Source organism: Heliangelus exortis, chromosome 20, assembly GCF_036169615.1.
Source record: "Heliangelus exortis chromosome 20, bHelExo1.hap1, whole genome shotgun sequence".
Classification (NCBI taxonomy): domain Eukaryota; kingdom Metazoa; phylum Chordata; class Aves; order Apodiformes; family Trochilidae; genus Heliangelus; species Heliangelus exortis.
Window position 1 is genome coordinate 2924321 of NC_092441.1, and position 19164 is coordinate 2943484.

General features: G+C 35.2%; 1 protein-coding gene across 6 annotated transcripts in view; it reads right to left on the minus strand.

Annotated features, from left to right (window-relative positions):
* Positions 1-19164, minus strand: part of CEP112 (centrosomal protein 112) — a 154679-nt gene that overhangs the window by 113418 nt on the left and 22097 nt on the right. For all 6 annotated transcript variants that reach the window (XR_011729896.1, XR_011729895.1, XR_011729898.1 and 3 more), the window contains 9 exons: positions 14362-14448; positions 12480-12579; positions 11311-11429; positions 10532-10675; positions 7089-7243; positions 6571-6700; positions 5443-5535; positions 4616-4675; positions 1540-1619 (listed from right to left, as the gene is read on the minus strand). Coding sequence is in view for 1 of the 6 variants with exons in the window: in XM_071764138.1 (XP_071620239.1) it covers positions 1540-1619; positions 4616-4675; positions 5443-5535; positions 6571-6700; positions 7089-7243; positions 10532-10675; positions 11311-11429; positions 12480-12579; positions 14362-14448 (968 nt within the window). In the remaining 5 variants the exon portion in view is untranslated. The remainder of the gene's footprint in view (positions 1-1539; positions 1620-4615; positions 4676-5442; positions 5536-6570; positions 6701-7088; positions 7244-10531; positions 10676-11310; positions 11430-12479; positions 12580-14361; positions 14449-19164) is intronic.

A 19164-nucleotide genomic window follows, 5' to 3' on the forward strand; every position in this document is an offset into this window, starting at 1 on the left:
GACTTAGCCACCTCCAAAATTAAAGTATTTCCTACTTCAAATTAGGAGAGTGATACATCATTAAATATTAAAAATTGCTACATGTTTTTCAACATTTTTCAACTCTAACCCAAACATTAAACCCAAACATTAAGCTTGATTACAGCCAGGGCATGTCTGAAATAAAGAAGGAGCTCCTCAGCTATTTCCAGAGCTGCTCAGTACAATGCTGTTAACAAAAAAAAGGAGTTCAAAAGCCACAGTTCTCTTACCCACTTTACAAATATTTGCCTGGAGTGGAGCTCCATGTGTATTCTCCCCTGAAAGCACCCACATGGGGAATCAACTCTGAGCAGCCAGAGGGCTGGAAAGTCAGATTTATTTTATTAGCACAAGTAAGTGCAACCTGAGCTGGTATTGGAAAGGTATAGAAGATAATTATTACAGCTACATTATCAGTGAAACAGATATTAAACCCTCAAAGATTAGGTTTAGGTGATAATCATTCAATCTCCCTAAAATTATAAATAATAGTCAGTGTAAAGAATGTAAAGATTAAAAAAATAAGAGTATTTATTAGTGTCTGTAGTGATTTAAAGCAGTCTCTATTGATGCCAAATACCTAAGGGATTATAAATACAGACTTCAGCCCTGCAGCTTTCATGGAATAAAAGAATCTTCCCAATGCCTCTATCAGCACAGATAAGATCCAGTGTAACATCTAACTGAGAACCTTCTTCCAGAATAAGCTGTTTCCCTTAGAAATGATTTCCCTAACTTGGATTTGAAACTGGATAAACACATGGAAACAACATTTTACATCATAAAAATTGGAAGTAGCAGAACAAGAGCTGAACTTGTCATATCTGCATCTGCTGTATGGAAACCACTCCTCCACTCAGACAACAAACTTGTTGCATCCTGATCAGACTTTTTATGCACCAGGTCAGCAAAGAAGCTGTTCCAAGGTAAAGAAAACTGTTCTCTGTTTGCTAGAGACCATTTCTCTCTATCTTAGCTATATATGGAAAATAAACATTCACACATTGTGGTATCAAAGAGAAAAAAAAAATCATTAAATGTGTAATAAATGTAATTTATCAATATTAAAAATAACAACAAATATCAAGTTGAAATACAATTAAATCAAAAAATAATAATCATGTTCAAATACAATTAAAATAAATGCACCTTTCAAACGTTTCCCTTCCTCTGAAACACTCTGAAGCAACTACTCTTTAGTTCAGATTATTTGCCTACTGTTCAGACATTCCAAAGTGAAGACAATTTCATTTCTTTGACAGGGCAAAACCAGCAGAAATCACAAACTGCAATTCTAGTTTATTCCTACCCCTTGAAAGTCAATAACTTTGGCTGGCTTTGTTCTTTTTCCTTTTTACATCTTTATGTCTAACTGTTTCCTGAAGATGCAGTTTTAGAATGCCAAGATAATCCAGACAAATCATAGGGAGGCAGTTAGGTAAGAAAAAGAATAAGTTTATTTAATAAATATAACTGAAAATTTGGAGGTGCTTCAAGAATTATTCCATATTCACTTACTTCAAAGATTCTCTCAGTTTGCGAATTTTCTTTTGAGCATCCTCTTTTTCTTTCTCCAGATCACTCCTAATATCATGAATCTACCATTTGAAGGAAAAAAATTAGCATATTTTAGCTAAAAGAAAGTCTCATAAGTCAATATTATTTAAATGATCAAAATTACTCATTTTGCATATTTCTTTTGCACTGATATAACCATCCCTAAAATGAACTAAAATGCAATAAGGATCAGAGAGATTAAATATGGTAAAAGAAGCAGTAGAGCTGTTTTTCTTCTCAAAATGAATATTATTCTCTAGAATAAAGGAGTATTAATAATTATGTAAAAAGGAACTAGGTTTTCTTTAAATATAGGAAAACATGCAGAAACTTGCCTAAAATAACAACACTCAATGCTCTATAATGCAGAATTCCTACTTAACAATTTGTGAACACCCATTCAAAGCAAACTGCTTTTTAAATCAGTTTTTATAATGATAAAATCAGCAACCATAATGCTGGTGAATAACGTGACTTCAAAATAATCCATCCTCAGACATGAACTTTCTGAGGTCAGACACTCCTAAGGAAAGGAAAACTTGGAGGAAAAAGGAGGTCCCTTTTTTACCCTCAGTAACTAACAACCCACTAACAGCACAGACACCTTGATTACACAGACTCTTAGCTACGAAATATTTATATTTAATTTGATTTAATTCTTTATATTTAATTCTTTAATTCTCCTCTAAATGCTCATGGTTTTCCCAGTATGTTTTCGTTAGCATTTAGATTTAAAGTACTATTTTAATTCCTGTTAAAGTACTATTTTAATTCCTGTTAAAGTACTATTTTAATTCCTGCTAAAATTTAACCAAGACAGAAGAAAAAGGGCAACTTCCATGACCTGCCAAGGAAGATATCCCAAGGAGAAGAAATTCCTTCTCTCCCAATGAAGCACTAGAATCCCCAAAGCCACTGAATGGGAATGCACTCCCCTTTCCTAACTTCACTAACCAAAAGCAGACATTTTCAGGAGGAATTCCTTTCTCTGGTACTTCCAGAGAGGAAAGCAGCTTCAGAAGTTGGCAGCCCCCCAGGTCCAGGATAAACCATGGGGTTTTTTTAACACTTGTTGCCAAAAGCAGATTATGAACAGGAGTTTGTTTTGCTTTTAGGCTTCTCCGAGTGACACCGTGGTGATGGGACCTACTTAACCAACTTTTTCTTTATCTCAGGGGCAGCACAGGAAATCCTGTATTAACCTGCAATCCTTTCCAATGTTACATTCTCCTAAGTCACTGCAACAAAGAAAAATGTGTTTAAATAAGTGTAAAGTCAGAAGTGTAAGAGTATAGTCCCATGGAAAAACAAATTCTGAGACTTTCTACCATAAACAGTTCCCTGAAGGTGTTTACTCCACAGAAGCCTTGAATATGTTGCTGGTTTCAAAAGAGCCTCAAACCAGACAGCCTGTTGATCCCAGCATAAAATATTGACAAACCTGGTAAAATTCTGGATAATAAACAGCTGGCTTGAGCCTGGCTCTCAGGAATAATCTGTCACTGCTCTTACACTTAGCTGGATCTTTGGAAAACAAGCAGTAGATTATTTATAAAAAGCAGGTGTTTCCTTTGCTTGTAAAACCATTTAGGCTCCCTGGTTCCTGATCCAGCAGATAAGCACATTTCATCAACCAGGGACATTTAGGGTTGGTCCCATTTATTTGTTTGATGTTTAACTATCCTAGCAGGCAGCAGCCACTGTAGACCAATAAAGATGATTAGATAATGGATAAGTTCTTAAGTGAGCAGATTGCAGCAGAGACCTCAGGGTTCCTTTACCTGAAGGCAAGCTTGATTTACTATTTTATGGGCCAATCTTTATGGATTTACATCCAGAGATTGTTACCATATCTTGTTTTCTCTTCCCTTCTCAGGTTGTGTTTGGAAAACACAGTCCCATCACAATTTAGGACTAGGCAAGCTGTTATCTATTAGAAACCCCACTGCAGAGAGGTGATAGGGATGCACCCACCTTCTTATCCAGGATCCTGAACTCTAACTTTGTGAGCTGTGTGGCTGGGAGCCATTTGATGGCATTTTAACTTGGTCACATTTAATTTGTACTTATCTGCAGAGGAAGTGATGTACTGCAAAAAAACCCAAGGTCCACTATGCTTCAGCAGAAGAGATCCCAATCCTACTAATCTATTTTCCTTTGGACCTGAAGTGTTAGTTTCTTCAGGCCCAAGTTGCTAAAAACAGTAACTTGTTTCAAAAGACAAATGTAGGCTAGGATTAGATCAAAACTTCTCTTGGAATGAAAAAGTCTTGGAATTCAAGTCAGCAGAAGGCCCTAATTCCAAACAAAAATCACTGCAAATCACACTGCAGATGCTGTTACTGCCAAGTAGCTCTGATCACAGTTATTTTACATCATAAATTTGCCACATTTGGGAATGAGATGATGACTAAAGACATCCTGCAGTGAAACGGGCACCTAACACCCCCTCTTACTTACACACTGAATCAGTTGAACATCTAAGCACTAAAACTGAAGTTTAATTGGAAACCTACTGATGTTTAAAGTCAAGAGTATTTGCAAAGTGCTTTAAGATGAAGTGGTTGTGATGAGAAATACACGTTTTTAAGTTCCTGATGTAAAAACAATTCATGTTGCCAATATAGAGAGAGCACATTCAAATCACAGGAATGGAATAAAGACACGTTGGGAAAAAGTATGAAACAACCTATGAACACTGACAACAGGGCAGGATAAATTCAATTAAGCTCCTTATATTTTCTCTAACAGCAGATGCCAGCAAAAGAAGCAGAAACAAACTGGCACTTTTTGGGTAATGTTCTCCCAGCCTTCAGCATCAGGCAACAGGTACCACAAATCAGAAGTGGTCTCTCCATCCTTAAATACCCATCCTTAAAATCTTCCTTGAATTTGTCCAATTAATTTCCCAACCCCCGTGAAGTTCTTGGGATTCCAAAATTTACAATTTGGGGGATTTCAGAATTGAAATCTTTAGTTTCTGTATGCACCAACACTGGAAATGTGCACAGGAGGGTGCATTTTTGGGAAGCAATACCTGTTTTTCATAGATACGCTCAAAGTGAAGTTTGTCCTGCTGAAGTTTGTAGTCTTGATCCTGCAAAGGAAGAGATTTGTATTCTACATAAATAAATGACCCTTTTCCATTATTTCAAAACAATCAATAAATACACTCACTTGCAATTACATTAAAAATTAAAAATCCACTTCATACCATTGTGAAAAAAGTTTTGACATACAAAAAAAACCTCAACAACCAGCAAAAATATCCACACAGGACAAAACTTTCTCAAAAGTTATGATTTATGTTTTTTAAAGAGATTTATGCTTTTTTTAAAGCAACCTGCTTTCTAGAGCTATTAAAATCCCATTTTGTACTGTGGCAACTGAAATAAAGGCATAGGAGAAAAAGTAGAAGGCAAAACTCAGACAAGATTGATACATGATACAGATGTGGAACTCATTACCCTGAGATAGAAGGATTAATTTAATTGCCTCTAGGAAGCCAGAACATTGACCCAACCTGTTCCATAGCAACAAAAATAAAAACAATTTTGAAGCTTACTGAAAAAAACATCTACAGTTCAAGGAAAAAAAATATTCTTAATTTTTTTACATGGTTCTTTATAGTGCACTGCTGAATATTTATACTGGTTTTAACATGTGAATTACAACAGTCAAAAAATTAAAAAATTAAATTAAAAAATTTAATCAATCAAGGTGACACTTTAGGTATTTCTATGAATAAAATACAAAGATAAATGTTCTACAGAAGGGCATTTCAGTAGGGATAGCTAAACACCCAAATCACTGGAAAAAGTAAAAAAGGGCTGGTCATTTTTGAGTAAGAAATTCAGGGCTCACCCTCAGCTGTTGTTGTCTTTGATCTTCTAAATCTTGTAACTGTTGTTTTAATAGAGACACATTCTGCTGTAATTCTTCAATCGTGTCAGATGCCTGCAGGGATTTAGCAGAAAAAGGAATTTTTTTGGTTGCATTTCTCATTAGTTCTACAGAACATCTTTTGCATTTTTAAATTTATTTCTCCAAGGTGCCTACAAGTCAGAAAAATTATCAACTTGGGAAAAAAAAAATCTGCATGAGTTTACAACTCCAGATACATCACTTCTGTTCATCTGGTAAACTTGGAAATTCAAGAAAAACCACAAAAAATGACTAATAATAAAAATCCTTGGCAATAACAAGTGAAAGAAAAATATCCTGTAAATAAAATGGAAAAAGTATCAAAGTAATTCCAGTAAATAATTGCCAAAGGACCCCATTTGTCCTATTGCTCGACAGCATTTCAAACATGAGGTTTTTCTACAATTCCTTCTTTAACTTGAACATATTAAATATATACTATATATATATAAAATATATATATATAAATAAAATATAATATGAAAAATAAATATATATATATAAATGTATATCTATATATCCATCTCTCTCTATATATATATATATACTGTATAACTACATATATTAGTAGGTATCACCTGATGTTTTCACAGAGATAAAGCAGAATTATTATATTTTGGGTGGAATGTATGTGTGCAGAATTTAAAAACTTCTTAAGCACACAAATATTTCCCACACTGTTTCATAGTAGAGAGACCTGCAAGAAGTTTATTTCTGAAAAAAATATTATCCCTCATTGAAAAGGCTTCATGAAAATTATGTTTTTAAGAGTGTTGAGGTTCTTTGGTATTTTTACAGATGCACAGAGAAAATCTGCATACTAATTGCACCTTCTTTGAATCAGCTATGGAAATACCACCAGTATGCACAGACTTGCACCAGCACCAGTCAACTTGAGATGATGCTTCAAATTTGGGAGTGAAAAAATTAAATCACAATTTTTTAAAACTTATGAACAGGAATAACCTTGAGAATTGAACCATTCCTTGGATTTATTCACAGCCATTTACGTTGGAGGCCACTTAAAAATCTACAAAAGTTCAGTGCCTACTATACCTCAAAGCATACCTTAGCTGCAGAGAGAGCATGTTCCTGCTTTATAAAATTTATATCAGTGTCACATTTACTTTGTAGCTGCTGCATGTTATCCTCATATTGCTGTATAATATGGTCCTTGTCTTTCTGAAGTGAGCTGTACCTACAAGCAGTAAGCAAACAGAATATGGAAATTATTTTCAGATTTTGGCACCTTACCTGCTGACTATCAAGTCTACAGAATATGCAAGTCTGCCTCATTGTAACAGAATAAAATGGTTATATGTAATGGAAAGATAAAATACTCCTTAGGATGGATGGTTGGGTCCTTTCCAAAATGAGTTTGACATGAATGAGTAAATTGTGAATTAATAAATCCTTGTGATGTGAATTAATAAATCTTTGTGACAATTTTCTTATGCCAAAGTTTTCAAATAAAACTAATCTAAATTTTTCTAAATTTTCTAAATTTTCCAAATAAAACTAATCATGTTTCTTTGCAGAAATCCCATATTTTTCAATGTTAAAACCAGCAAGCACTCTCTCCTTACCTTGCTTTCACTGCCTGGAGTTCTGAGTACACAGTCTGGAAACGTTGTTCTGCATCACTCCTCTCTTGAGATAATTTTTGTCTCTGTAAATTACTGTTTTCCACCTCAACAGTCAACTGCTGGACACGAGCCTCCAGTTTTTTCACTGTCTGGTTCTAAAAAAAAAAAAAAAAAAGAGGTCAGTGTTGAGAAAACAGCAGAATACAGGAGGATAAACCCCTGTTGTTCTTCAGTAGCCTAAAGCAACAAGGTTCTTTGGTGGTCCAGAAACACAAGAGTTAGAACAGCAAAGCTATCATCAATCATAACACTAAATCCTATCTTCTGTATAAAAAAAAAAAATAAATAAATCTTCAAAATATGGATGTCTGTTCCCCTCCTCACAGTAACATGTCCTCTCCCCCAAGCCAAACACATGTGCAACTGATTTCTAAACTTTTCAGGTCTTTTAAAAGGAGAGAGATGAAATATTTCTGGGGAGATCTGTAACAGATAACACACACAAAGAATGTGTAGACCTTCCATTACTCAAAAAGTGGGTTCCCACCAGCAGTCTGCACAACCTGCACGTGGGAAAGAGTATTTGAGGAAACATTTATACATAGAGAGATTTTAGTGATCATTGTGTCAATCAACAGCTATAGAAGTCAGCTAGGATATATATTCAGCCATATAAGTATCCAGTGCAAGCAGCTTTTTCTTGCTAAAATAGTGTTCTGAGTACTTTTATGACCATCATATATTTACAGATACAAGTATTTATATATATATCTATATTTAGAAATTATATCTATATTTAGAAATTATATCTATATTTAGAAATTATATCTATATTTAGAAATTATATCTATATTTAGAAATTATATCTATATTTAGAAATTATATCTATATTTAGAAATTATATCTATATTTAGAAATTATATCTATATTTAGAAATTATATCTATATTTAGAAATTATATCTATATTTAGAAATTAATATCTATATTTAGAAATTAATATCTATATTTAGAAATTAATATCTATATTTAGAAATTAATATCTATATTTAGAAATTAATATCTATATTTAGAAATTAATATCTATATTTAGAAATTAATATCTATATTGAGAAATTAATATCTATATTGAGAAATTAATATCTATATTGAGAAATTATATATATATTGAGAAATTATATATATATTGAGAAATTATATATATATTGAGAAATTATATATATATTGAGAAATTATATATATATATTGAGAAATTATATATATATATTGAGAAATTATATATATATTGAGAAATTATATATATATTTAGAAATTATATATATATTTAGAATTTATATATATATTTAGAAATTATATATATATTTAGAAATTATATATATATAATTTCTAAATTAAAACAAGGAGCAAGGCACCTAAAGAACTACAGATCCTAAGCAACTGCTTTTTATCCAAGGATGTAAAGAGATACAGCAATAGCTGCTTTGGATGTGTTGGACATAAGAGGAATATTATAATACAAATGCTAATTTAACAGTGCAAATGCTCTCTAGTTGTGTTCCAAACTAATAAACAAGTGTTAACTAAATTATTCTCCAACCACCTTGTAAGGTAAGGGTATCATCTCCATTTTATTACTGGGAAAAGGAGGCACTCAGAGAAGCAAAGTTTGCTCAGACACAACTCATATCAGGACAGAGAGCCCACTGCTGAAGTTTCTGCAGTTCCACCTTGCCCTAACCCACTTCTCTGGAGCATTTATTTAATTAGAGGCATTTAATTAATTCCTTTCCATTACCAACATCTATCAAAAGCTGTATCTCTCTCCCAGAACTTCTCCTAACAAACAATTTTTTAAATTAGCAGAATGAAAGCAGACAGGTAGCATAAGACTGTTGTACTCCTTCCTGTTCTTCCCTAATTTTAGGCTAATATGCACAGAAATAAAAGAATTCCTCAGAGGCTGGAGGCAAAAACTAAGGCACAGCTGTCCTTTCAGGAGGTATCATAGTTATTTTTATATTAAGGTCCAAAAATATATATAAATATATATAAATAAAGGTCCAAAAATGAGGGCAGAGGAACAGTATTTCCACCCTCTGTTAAATTAAAATAAAAACCTCAAATATCTGCCATCTCCAGTCAGTGCCCCACCTGCCACAGAATTATTAAATGAGTAATTTAATAGTAATACAAGTAACCTGGAGTAATGCAAGGACCTGACACCCCCAGAATGGTCACCTCAACTTTTCCAAGTGGCTTAAAATATTTCATGACCACAGCACAGCAAAACTTTTCCATCAGTCCTAAGCCAGCAGCCCAGCATAGGGGGTTGGGGTTTTAGGCTTTGGGTTTTTTTTAAAAAGATCAACAAGACACCCCCAAAAAGAGGTTGGAGTTTCCATACTGCCAAGTATCAGAATTCCTCCCCCCACCTCTGAGAAGTGAATTCAGGTACAAAAAACCCAACCCATCACTTGCAGGACATGAGTTCACTGCTCAGACAACTTCACTTCCTACCAGCAAAGGCATTCTGGACAACATGGAACTCTGAAATACCAACAAAAAAACCCCACAAAAATCAGGGGAAAGAAAGAAAGAAAGAGAGAAAAAAAGAAACCTAATTTCCAGTGACAGTCTCCTCTTTCATCTTAAGCCCTGCCTTGAACTCTGCCGTGTTTAATTATTAAATCAGAAGCTGCTCAGCAAGATCTGTCTGGTTTTGATGGTTCTTAAATTCAATCTTGCTGACAGACTGTGTCCATTTTTCTCTCTATTTACTGTTGCCTGTGACATGATCTGAATGCTAATTTTTAAATTCAACAGTCATTAATAAAGGAATAAATTTTGCCTTTTCACTCACTCAATTTTCTTCCTAGTGATAAAAAGTACAGGATGATTTCTTCAGGATACTTGGTAAATTTTTGCTTTTTACATCATTTTACAGCAAGCACAAAATCCAAATTACACCTGCTTACATGTTTGTAATTATTCTAGGAAGGAAATGGAACGGATTAAAATAATACAATAATTATTTTTAAAATTCTTTTTAGTCAATCTTTAACAGTAACATTTTATGATAGAGGTGGGTAAGCAAGAAGTCACATCTAGCTATGAAAATAAATGCTTTGTATAAATCTTTTTTTATAATCTACAAATCTACAGTGACAAAAGTTCTGATAACTTCATTAAAAACACTGAGGAAGGCTAGAAATGGTCCTTTAACACAAATATATCTGGGTAATGTTCACTGAAGGGCTGGACTTTGAGGAATTTAATCCAGAGGGAAAAATCCTTGGCTGGACTGGCTGCCCAGGACAGAACAACTGCATTGCTCTCTTGAAAATATTTCTCCTCTCAGCAGTATATATGGAGACTTTTACCCAAACGTAAGAAATTTGCATCCTGCAAGCCACTTTCTGTCCTGGTCTGTTTTCCAAAAACTTACAGTGGAATTTAGCTGTTCCAAATAATCTTCCTCCATTTTGCTCAGGCGAGCGTTGGTGTCCTCCAGCAGCTCCTGCATATTTTCTGTGTGCTTCTTCTGAAGAGTAAAATTCTTCTTCTCCATCTCTGCCACAGTATTGTGAAGCTGCACCACAAAAAATATTACACAAATATATATATTTAAAAAAAAAAAATATATATATATATATATTTCAGATTTCTCTCTTACAAGAATTAAAAGCAGCATCACTTCCAGGTGCAAAAAAATTAAATTAAATGGCATGTTCCACCTAGGAAGGGAGGGGGTTTTGCCCTTCTTGTGACCCTCCCTCTCCTGAGGGGTCAGGGGACAAATACTGACAATAACCTTGCAATAAACCTGTTTGTTTCTCTCCTTTGCTGCTGTCTTCAGTCTACCAAGAAATAACAACACACTGAAGAATCCATGACCCAATGCAAAAATCCAAGTTGAAAGGAAACACCGTGGCAGCAGCAGGTTGACCAGGATTAAAATTCCATGACAGGTCAACCAGAAATCAACACTTCCCTAAGACATCCCAAAACTTGCCAAGAGGGCCAGGTGAACCCCAGGAGAGAGGGATGGGTGAGTGTGCAGGACTGGATGGATGGGGGTGTGAAAGCATCAGCAGAAAGAGTCTTGAAGAACTCCAGGAAAAAATAAAATCACTGCACGACAGTATCACTAAAATAACATATTCCTTGTATTTATTAAATGACAAACCCATGATCCTAGATAGACAGGAAGGTGTTAGTGATTACCCTTTTCTCCCACTCGTTGTTCAAGGAATCATTGCTTTGCTCACACATCTTCTTCAGCTCCTCAATCTGCTTCTCTTTTGCTTCTCTGACGATTTGCAGCTCCCGAACAACAGTCTGAACTGTCAGAAATGGGACAGTCAGAAACCATCCCAGAGACACCTTTGCCATTTTTCAGTCTTAACAACAGATGCAATCAGTTTTCCAACTGCCCGAGCTTTCTGAGGGGTTTTTTTGGCTCTTAAATATACTTAATGCATCTCATTAAAATATTACTAGGTCTTCTCTATTTCATTTGCAAAATATTTCATAGTGAGTGAAGCAGCAAATATACAGCAACAAAATTCTGTTACCTAAAGAAATCAGGCAATGTATTTTTTTTTTAACCTGATTCCATGTGCATCCTTAGGAGAAAAGGTTCTTTGGAAGGTTGAATGCCCAAGATATACAAGAAAATGAAGTTCCCAAACTTAAGTTGAAAGAATTCACAGTCTGACAAATTCTGTGGAAAACTAAGCAGGTACATACTCAATTTTCAAAGATGACTGATGACTTTCACAGTTTTTTATATATATTATGATTTATAACTTTTTATTTTTTTATACAAAGGTTACCAAACTTGTGTATTATTTCCTATTGTGGTTTAGTTAATAGTGTAAATAGAGCCCAAGGAATTCTAAAATAAACTAACATTCAAAAACTGCTGACAAGCCACTTGGGCCAAGTTTTGTACTTATGCCAATATTTAAGACTGCTCCTCATGTTTGAAATCTCTTGCCACAATAGTCCTAAATAAACAAGACCCTGTGGTTTGATAGAAATGTACTGAATGTATAAATAAATTAACCTTGGGGGAGAGATTCCATAAAGTATGAAATAAGTGGTCCAAATACTTCGGTAGCATCAAAGAAATTTTATTATTTTTTGGTGATGCTCAAAACCTGGAAGTATTAAACCTAACAAGATCCCATGGCCTCTTGGAAAATTTGGTTTGGCAACTGGATAGCAAGGATAACCAGAAAAGCCTCTAAAAATCTGATGGAAAAAAAATAGGTCAAGACCTGCAAAAGAAAAGGACATCTGCACCTAAAAGGAACATGGAAGGCTCAGCCACAGGGAGGATGAAGAACAATACCCACCACACAGGTAAAAAAAAACAATATGAAAATCACCTTTTTTCTGCAGTTTTCTTATCGTCTCCTCGGATTCATTTTGTTTGGTTTTGTAGACAGACTTCAGTACCTCTATCTCATCATTTTTTCTATCTAAAATCTGTAGGGATAATTCACAAGACTTTAATAAAAGTAAAAAAATAATGCAAAACTGCAGCTGGTGCATAAAAGGGGATACACTGGGTTTGTCAAGGAAGCTGCCTGCATGAAGTGCTTGGGTTGTGCCATCCTAAGTGATTAAATCCAAGTAATTTTCACAGCTAGGATTGCTAAGTCATAAACAAACAAAGAATTGATTTAGATAAATGTATGAAGTAGATTAAAAAAGAATTTTGTGGTTCAGAGGCAGGTCTTTTTGCTTGCTTTTAAACACTGGGCAAATCCAATTTGCTTCTGTTGAGTTTGGAAGTTTCCAGGTATTTCTACTGCAAATAAAAATTGCTCCCCTTTTCATATTTATGTTCCAAAATACTATTTAAAAGTATCTAAAATTCTCAGAAGGTTTAAGAAATAATTGCTGAACTTCATTACACTCTTTTGTACTTAAATAATTTCAATAATTTCAGGTATTCCCATAAACAACGTGTTGGGATAGAGCAAGTACCTGAGGTGTCACTACATTCACATTTCTCTATGTGGTGACTCTGGGGGGGAAATGCTGGAATATTTGCATTTAAACTCCATGTTTAAGAGAAACATTCAAGCCACAGAAATTTTATAACAGTGCCCCAAATCTCTCATCAAACAGGAGCTTTCATCTTATAACAATCCTACTCCATCTGCACTAAATGCTTTGTGTCTTTAAAGATGACTACGACACGATTTCACCTTTTCCCAAAAATCCAACATCATGAAGCAACTTTGAAGTTTTTTTTTGAAGAAGAAGACAGCATTCTAACACCAGTTAGAAAAGGATGACAAACTCCAAAGGGATGAGAAAGCATTCCAACTATTTCTTACTCTCACAAAGCTGTTTCCTTGAGGCCGTCGGCGTCGGATTTGAGAACAGATGAACCAAATATGCACCTGACCAAATATTCACATCCTTCCAGGAGGCTTTGATGTGTCATGGGGTTGTGGCAACTGATTTCCTCCAAGGCTGTGACTCAGTCCCCAGAACCAAACCCGAGGTGCTCAGCAAGCCTGAACCTCCAGCAGGATCAGTCAGCACCACCCCGACTCCCCCCACGTTCCTGGTGCTTCAGAAGGCAGGATTTGACCCCAGATGTTTCAAACGTGGCCTTAAAAGTATTCTTTGATAGTCTTTTTTTTTTTGTAATCTGCCCAAAAGTGGTGTTATGTAAGGAAATAAAGCCAAATCCAACTTAAAGCAAGGATATCTGATGTCATTGGCTTGCTGGGCAGAATGAAAAGGCAATAACATGAATAATGAGCTGTTTATTGACCAGTTAGGCTTTAAGATAGTGTCAAAAGAGAGACATGAAAACAAGCCCAAGGTGATAGACCTGTGGATTTTCCTACTCTTATTTTTTTGCACTTTGTCCATCAAAATTTAAGTTTTTCGGGGTTTTTTTCCACATTTTTCTGTAATACGAGTGCTTTCTCTCTAAAGCCAAAATAATGAGTTGGTGATTTCATCAGCAGATGAACCCCCAGAAGCTGTTAGCCTGGTAAAATAGATTTTCTTGTTCAAACAACCAGCTTCTACTTTCATCTGCTTTTTGCCAGCATTTTCCCTTCCTAGGTTTATGTTATCAGAGTATTCTGCATCCCTTTCACCTTATGCAAACTGCTACCTACAACCTTACTTTAAAGGAAGATGGATTCAATTGTGAAAAAGTACAATTCCAAATTATTTATTATATCACTCTATTATTTAGTTTTATATACTGCTTTTAAAAAAAATACAAATACCTCTTACCTTTTGAACTTCAACATCATGCTTCTTCTGTAAGGTAAGTTTTTCTTCATGAAATCTACCTTCTGATATTTTCATTTTCATCTCCAGCTTTAAAAGCATAATAGAACAGATATACAACTTCATTTCTAAAGATTACACTAATGACCTTTCAGTCTTTTAAATTATTCACTTATATTTTAAGAAGGCAATGGGAAGTGCCTAGCAAATAACTCCTATGGAAAAAAAAATAATCTATATGCAGTCTCTCGATATTTTCATATTTCTTTTAGTAAACTGTTACAAAAGATCTCAACCTAAATATTTTTGTAGGAAATGTATTTGTAATACGTTTTTTTGGAAAAAACCCCAAACTTCTACTGTCCAGAAAAAACAATCTTCCTTCAGTTAAATAAACACATGCTAATAAAACTTTTAATTTTTCTGCTAATGCACCTAATACAGTAAACTTGTTTTTATTCTTTAGGCAGGTGTTACATTTATACAAAGAACGTCCTTTAGCCCAGATGCATGTTTATTTTTGTTTGCCTTCCCTTATTCATAGATTTCACATTATAACCACATTTCCTTTTAAAGGTTACGTATAAAGGGATTAAGGATATTGTTGCCAAATTTGATTGCTAAAATACATTTCCTGCTGCTGCTGTGTTTGTTCAAAGCAGAGGACTTGAACCCCTCTGACACAAGAAGACATTTCCCACTTTTTGCTCAGTTTTTGTTTTTACCTTCACACAATTTTTAAATCTTGCATAATTTCACCCCCCCACTGAAGATGCCTCCAGGACTCTGCAAATCTGACAGGTATTTTATGCTTCTCAGAGTTTTCTAAAAACCAGAAGTGACACCTCAAGGGCAGATTCAGACTATTCCACTTCTGCATTTCATCATCTCTGCTCTTCAGAAAGCAAAGGAGACAGAAAAGCTTCCCCAGAGTGATGGATCCCAAGGACTCCCCTCTCACTTTAGAAAGGGCAGAGCAAAAATATTGGAGTGTAAGTACCAACATCTCACCAGGAGACAGCTTGAAGTGGTCTGTTGTCAACAGAAAAAAAATTTTCTATTTGCCTTTTGGATGTTCCAAGAGCCCCTGGTGCTGAGATGCACCCAGCCAGCAGCTGGAGTCCCATCCCCATCCAGCAACTTTCAGCTCTCAGATTTTTCTTTAGATCAACTAAGAACCTAATTTCTAATAATCTCAGCTGACAAACTCTAAAGGAACCAAGAATTATTCATTCTGCCTTTAGTTTTAGGCCTTGGACTTATCAAGAGTTGTAATTTAAGCATGCAGCTTTATCTAACATACAAACAATAAACACCCTGCAAATTATTTTCTTTTATATTATTTTGTGTGCTATTTGTTTATTGGGACTTGAGAACATGACTACATCATGACTTGAACATGTGAGCTATAAAAATCCAATATCTCCCCATATCTCCCTGCAGAAGTTGCTAAAACAATTGAGTCATATAAATCCATTTTCCAAAATGATCTCATTAAGGCAGGGCTTGAAGCAAAGGAGCTCATCACAACTGGGAGGGAACCTTCTCCCCATCCATTTCAAAGTTTAAACACATTATTAAATACTGGGTTTGATAAAAGAATATCTTTCTAATTAAAACCAGACCAAACCAACTCTGTATCTGTAGTTCCAAACGTCAAAACTCGTTTGCTGAATTTTCTCAATTTCCTGTGCAACAGCACTGGGAAACTTTATGTTCAACTTCTTTATGAACACCCTTTGCACTTCTGTGTTTCACTTTATTTCTTAAACACATTTTGAGGAAGAAAATCACCTATAAAAGTATCGAAGACCTTTGGAAGTCATAGAGAAAATATATAAAAACCACTAAGAGTCATTCACCGTGTTACAAGCAATTAACTGCATTCATGCTCATCTATTTTAATAGCTTTTATTACCAGCCAAGAGGCAGCAGAGAACATGAAATTTATGGCATCTTAGCACTCAGACACAAAAAGAAGTGGAGATATTTAGCTAGGGCTGAGAAGTTGGCAGCTATGTATGAAATGCAGCCCTTGCTGTTGCCTGAACATCATTCCTTTGGATTTCTGTCATTGTTTACTCTCCTTAAAAAGAGTCTGAGGCAATTAAACCCTAAGGCCATGTAAACATTACTGATGTCAAACATCTGTTCTGGCCCTGTTATTTAAAGCCATGGAGGTTGGTATCAACACAACTGCTTTTATGTGCCTAGTCACATTTTTTTTTTCCTAATTTAAAAAAAAAAAAAAACAAAACGAGCAAGTAGTTACCTGAAAAAGAGTTTCATCATATCACTGTCCTGTATTTTCACAGCACTTGTTAGGTGCCATGAAAATATAAATAATACCTGTCAAACAAACCAGGGGAGCCTAATCTGCAAGTGTCATAAATCTTGGGCAAGAAAAAGGCAGGATCTGAGTTTTTCAGGACACAAGCCAAGCGTTCACCTTGTCACCACCTACAAAAATTTGTCAAAACGTTTAAATCCCTGATTTAAAAAAAGTAAATCAATAAGTAGCCCAACAAAATTCATCAGCCACAGCTTTGAACTCCAGAGCACTCTTCACTTCTCTTCATTACAGGGGCCAGAGGTGGCATCTTGAAGGTTTAACATCCATCAGAGATTTGGGGGAAGGAATATTTGACAACAGAGCCAGATTTGTTTTCAAATCTAGGAATATATGGGGGAGGGAGGAAGGGAGGAAGGAGGAGAAGGATGTAAACAAGAAATGAGAACTTCAAAGTCAGAACTAACAATGTAGAACAATGACTTGGGGATCTTCTGACAAAACTTTGCTTGTCTTGGTGTTATGCAGCTGCTAAAAGGAATCAGTGCACAATACAAAGCTTTGATATTTTCATACAAGGGAAGGGGTTCTTAAGCAACAAAAGCAACAAACAACAAGAACTTTCTACTGAGCTGTGTTAGTCAATTTTTGCATCCAGGGTTAAAAAAAATAAATAAATCAATAGGTTTTTTTAAACTACACAGGCAGGCCAAAGCAGGAGATACTGTACGTGCAAAATATTTGAGATTTGTTACAATGAAAGACATGCAGATAAAAGCATTTAGAAGTGGTGTATTTCTCACCCTAAGTTGTGTTATTTCTATGCTTATATTGTACCCTCACAATTTTTTCAGATTAGCTTTGAGATATATCAATACTTTTAACATTCTGAACCACTCAGGAGTCAGAATAACCACCTTAATATCTAAAAGAAAAGTCACTGGAGTGGAAAAAAAGGAAACAAATTCATACTTTATAACTATTTAGACAAATTTCTACAGTAAATATAAAATTTCATCATGCTGGAACTGGTTGTCCAATTTAAACCTGAACTGCTGGAAAACTTGTGCCAAGTTTACAGCATGTGGAAGAAACTCTGTTCACTTCAAACTTTTTTGCACCTGGATGTAGTGAGCACACTTGTCACCAGATTTATAGCTCAACATCCCATCATATGAAGCAGCAGCTTCTGCTCACTTGCTCAAACAATTCTAAGGATCAATATCTACTCTTGAAGTCTTTTTAAGTGAAGAGAGAAATAAAAAGAAAGTAGGAAAACGTGGAAGATGCCTACAGAAACACATCTCATCTTTCACAATGATTGTGATCCATGAGCAAAGGATCAGATACAATACAGGTCTTAAAAGCCCAAACTGATTTGACTTTCCTTGCAGATGCTATTTAAGGAGTGCATAGTACAGGAAAGTTTAGAGATCTTTACTCAAAATCTAAAAGGCAGGCAAGAGGAAAAATTATTTTCTGAAAGGAGGTTCCAACTCTCATGCCTGTGTTGCTCACTTAGCTTTATTCTAAGGAGTTTTTTTAGGAATAACAGGTGAAGGAGTCTCAAGATTTGAGCAAAACACAAACCAGACCTGATGTGGACACCTTATGGGTAGCAGATCACCCTAAAATTCCAGGCAGGGTAAAACCAGGACACCCAAGCTGTGCCAAGGTAAAGCCCTGCAGGTCTCTGGACAAGCACCCAGCCCTAGCCAGCTCCTTACACAGAGCAAGATATGAGGATGAATGTTTTCCTGAGAAAAAAAATCAAACACATGCTTGAAAAGTTTGCTTTTCCTCACAGGTTATCATTTTAAGAGGAGTTCTGGGGACAGAACCAGTACTTGATCTCCCTGAGGCTCTGTGTGGTTCCCATGATTAATGGGACTCTATAGTATACAGGACATAAAGAACTTTTATGATATGCAAAGGGGACTCTTTGAAGTATCAAGGGTCATTGTTTCTCACTGTTTCGGATGTAGACATTTCCCCAAAAATGTTCTGGGAGGGGCAGGGGAGATGGTGGTGCCTATTTTTGGCCCCTAGCTGTTTTGACTTGATTGAAATTTCCAAGGCCCTATCAGACTTTAAGAACAAATCCTATAAATTAAAGGAAGTAATAAATAATATTTTTCCAAGTGGAACATTGCATACAATAAAAGCAGGTTTTCCATCTGGGATTCCCATTAACATTGGGCTTTTTTCCCTGATGTTTGTGCTCATCCTCCAAGACTAACATAGAAATTTTCCAAAAAAATAAAATATTCAACTGCATTTTGAAACAGCAGATCCCTCAACCACTCCTGATTTTGTGTTGAATATCATCAATATTTTCATACAGTGCAAGGCCTAAGGTGAAACCAAAGTCCTGTAAAGTCTCTGTTACAAAGCAGAGAGAGACTGAAGGAAAAGCAGTGTGAACCAAGCAAGCCAGAAATTAGAATGTAAAAAACCCATGTATAAACATGGCATTTTGCCCAGATTCAAAGGTCCCTCCACAAGAGCCAATGTTT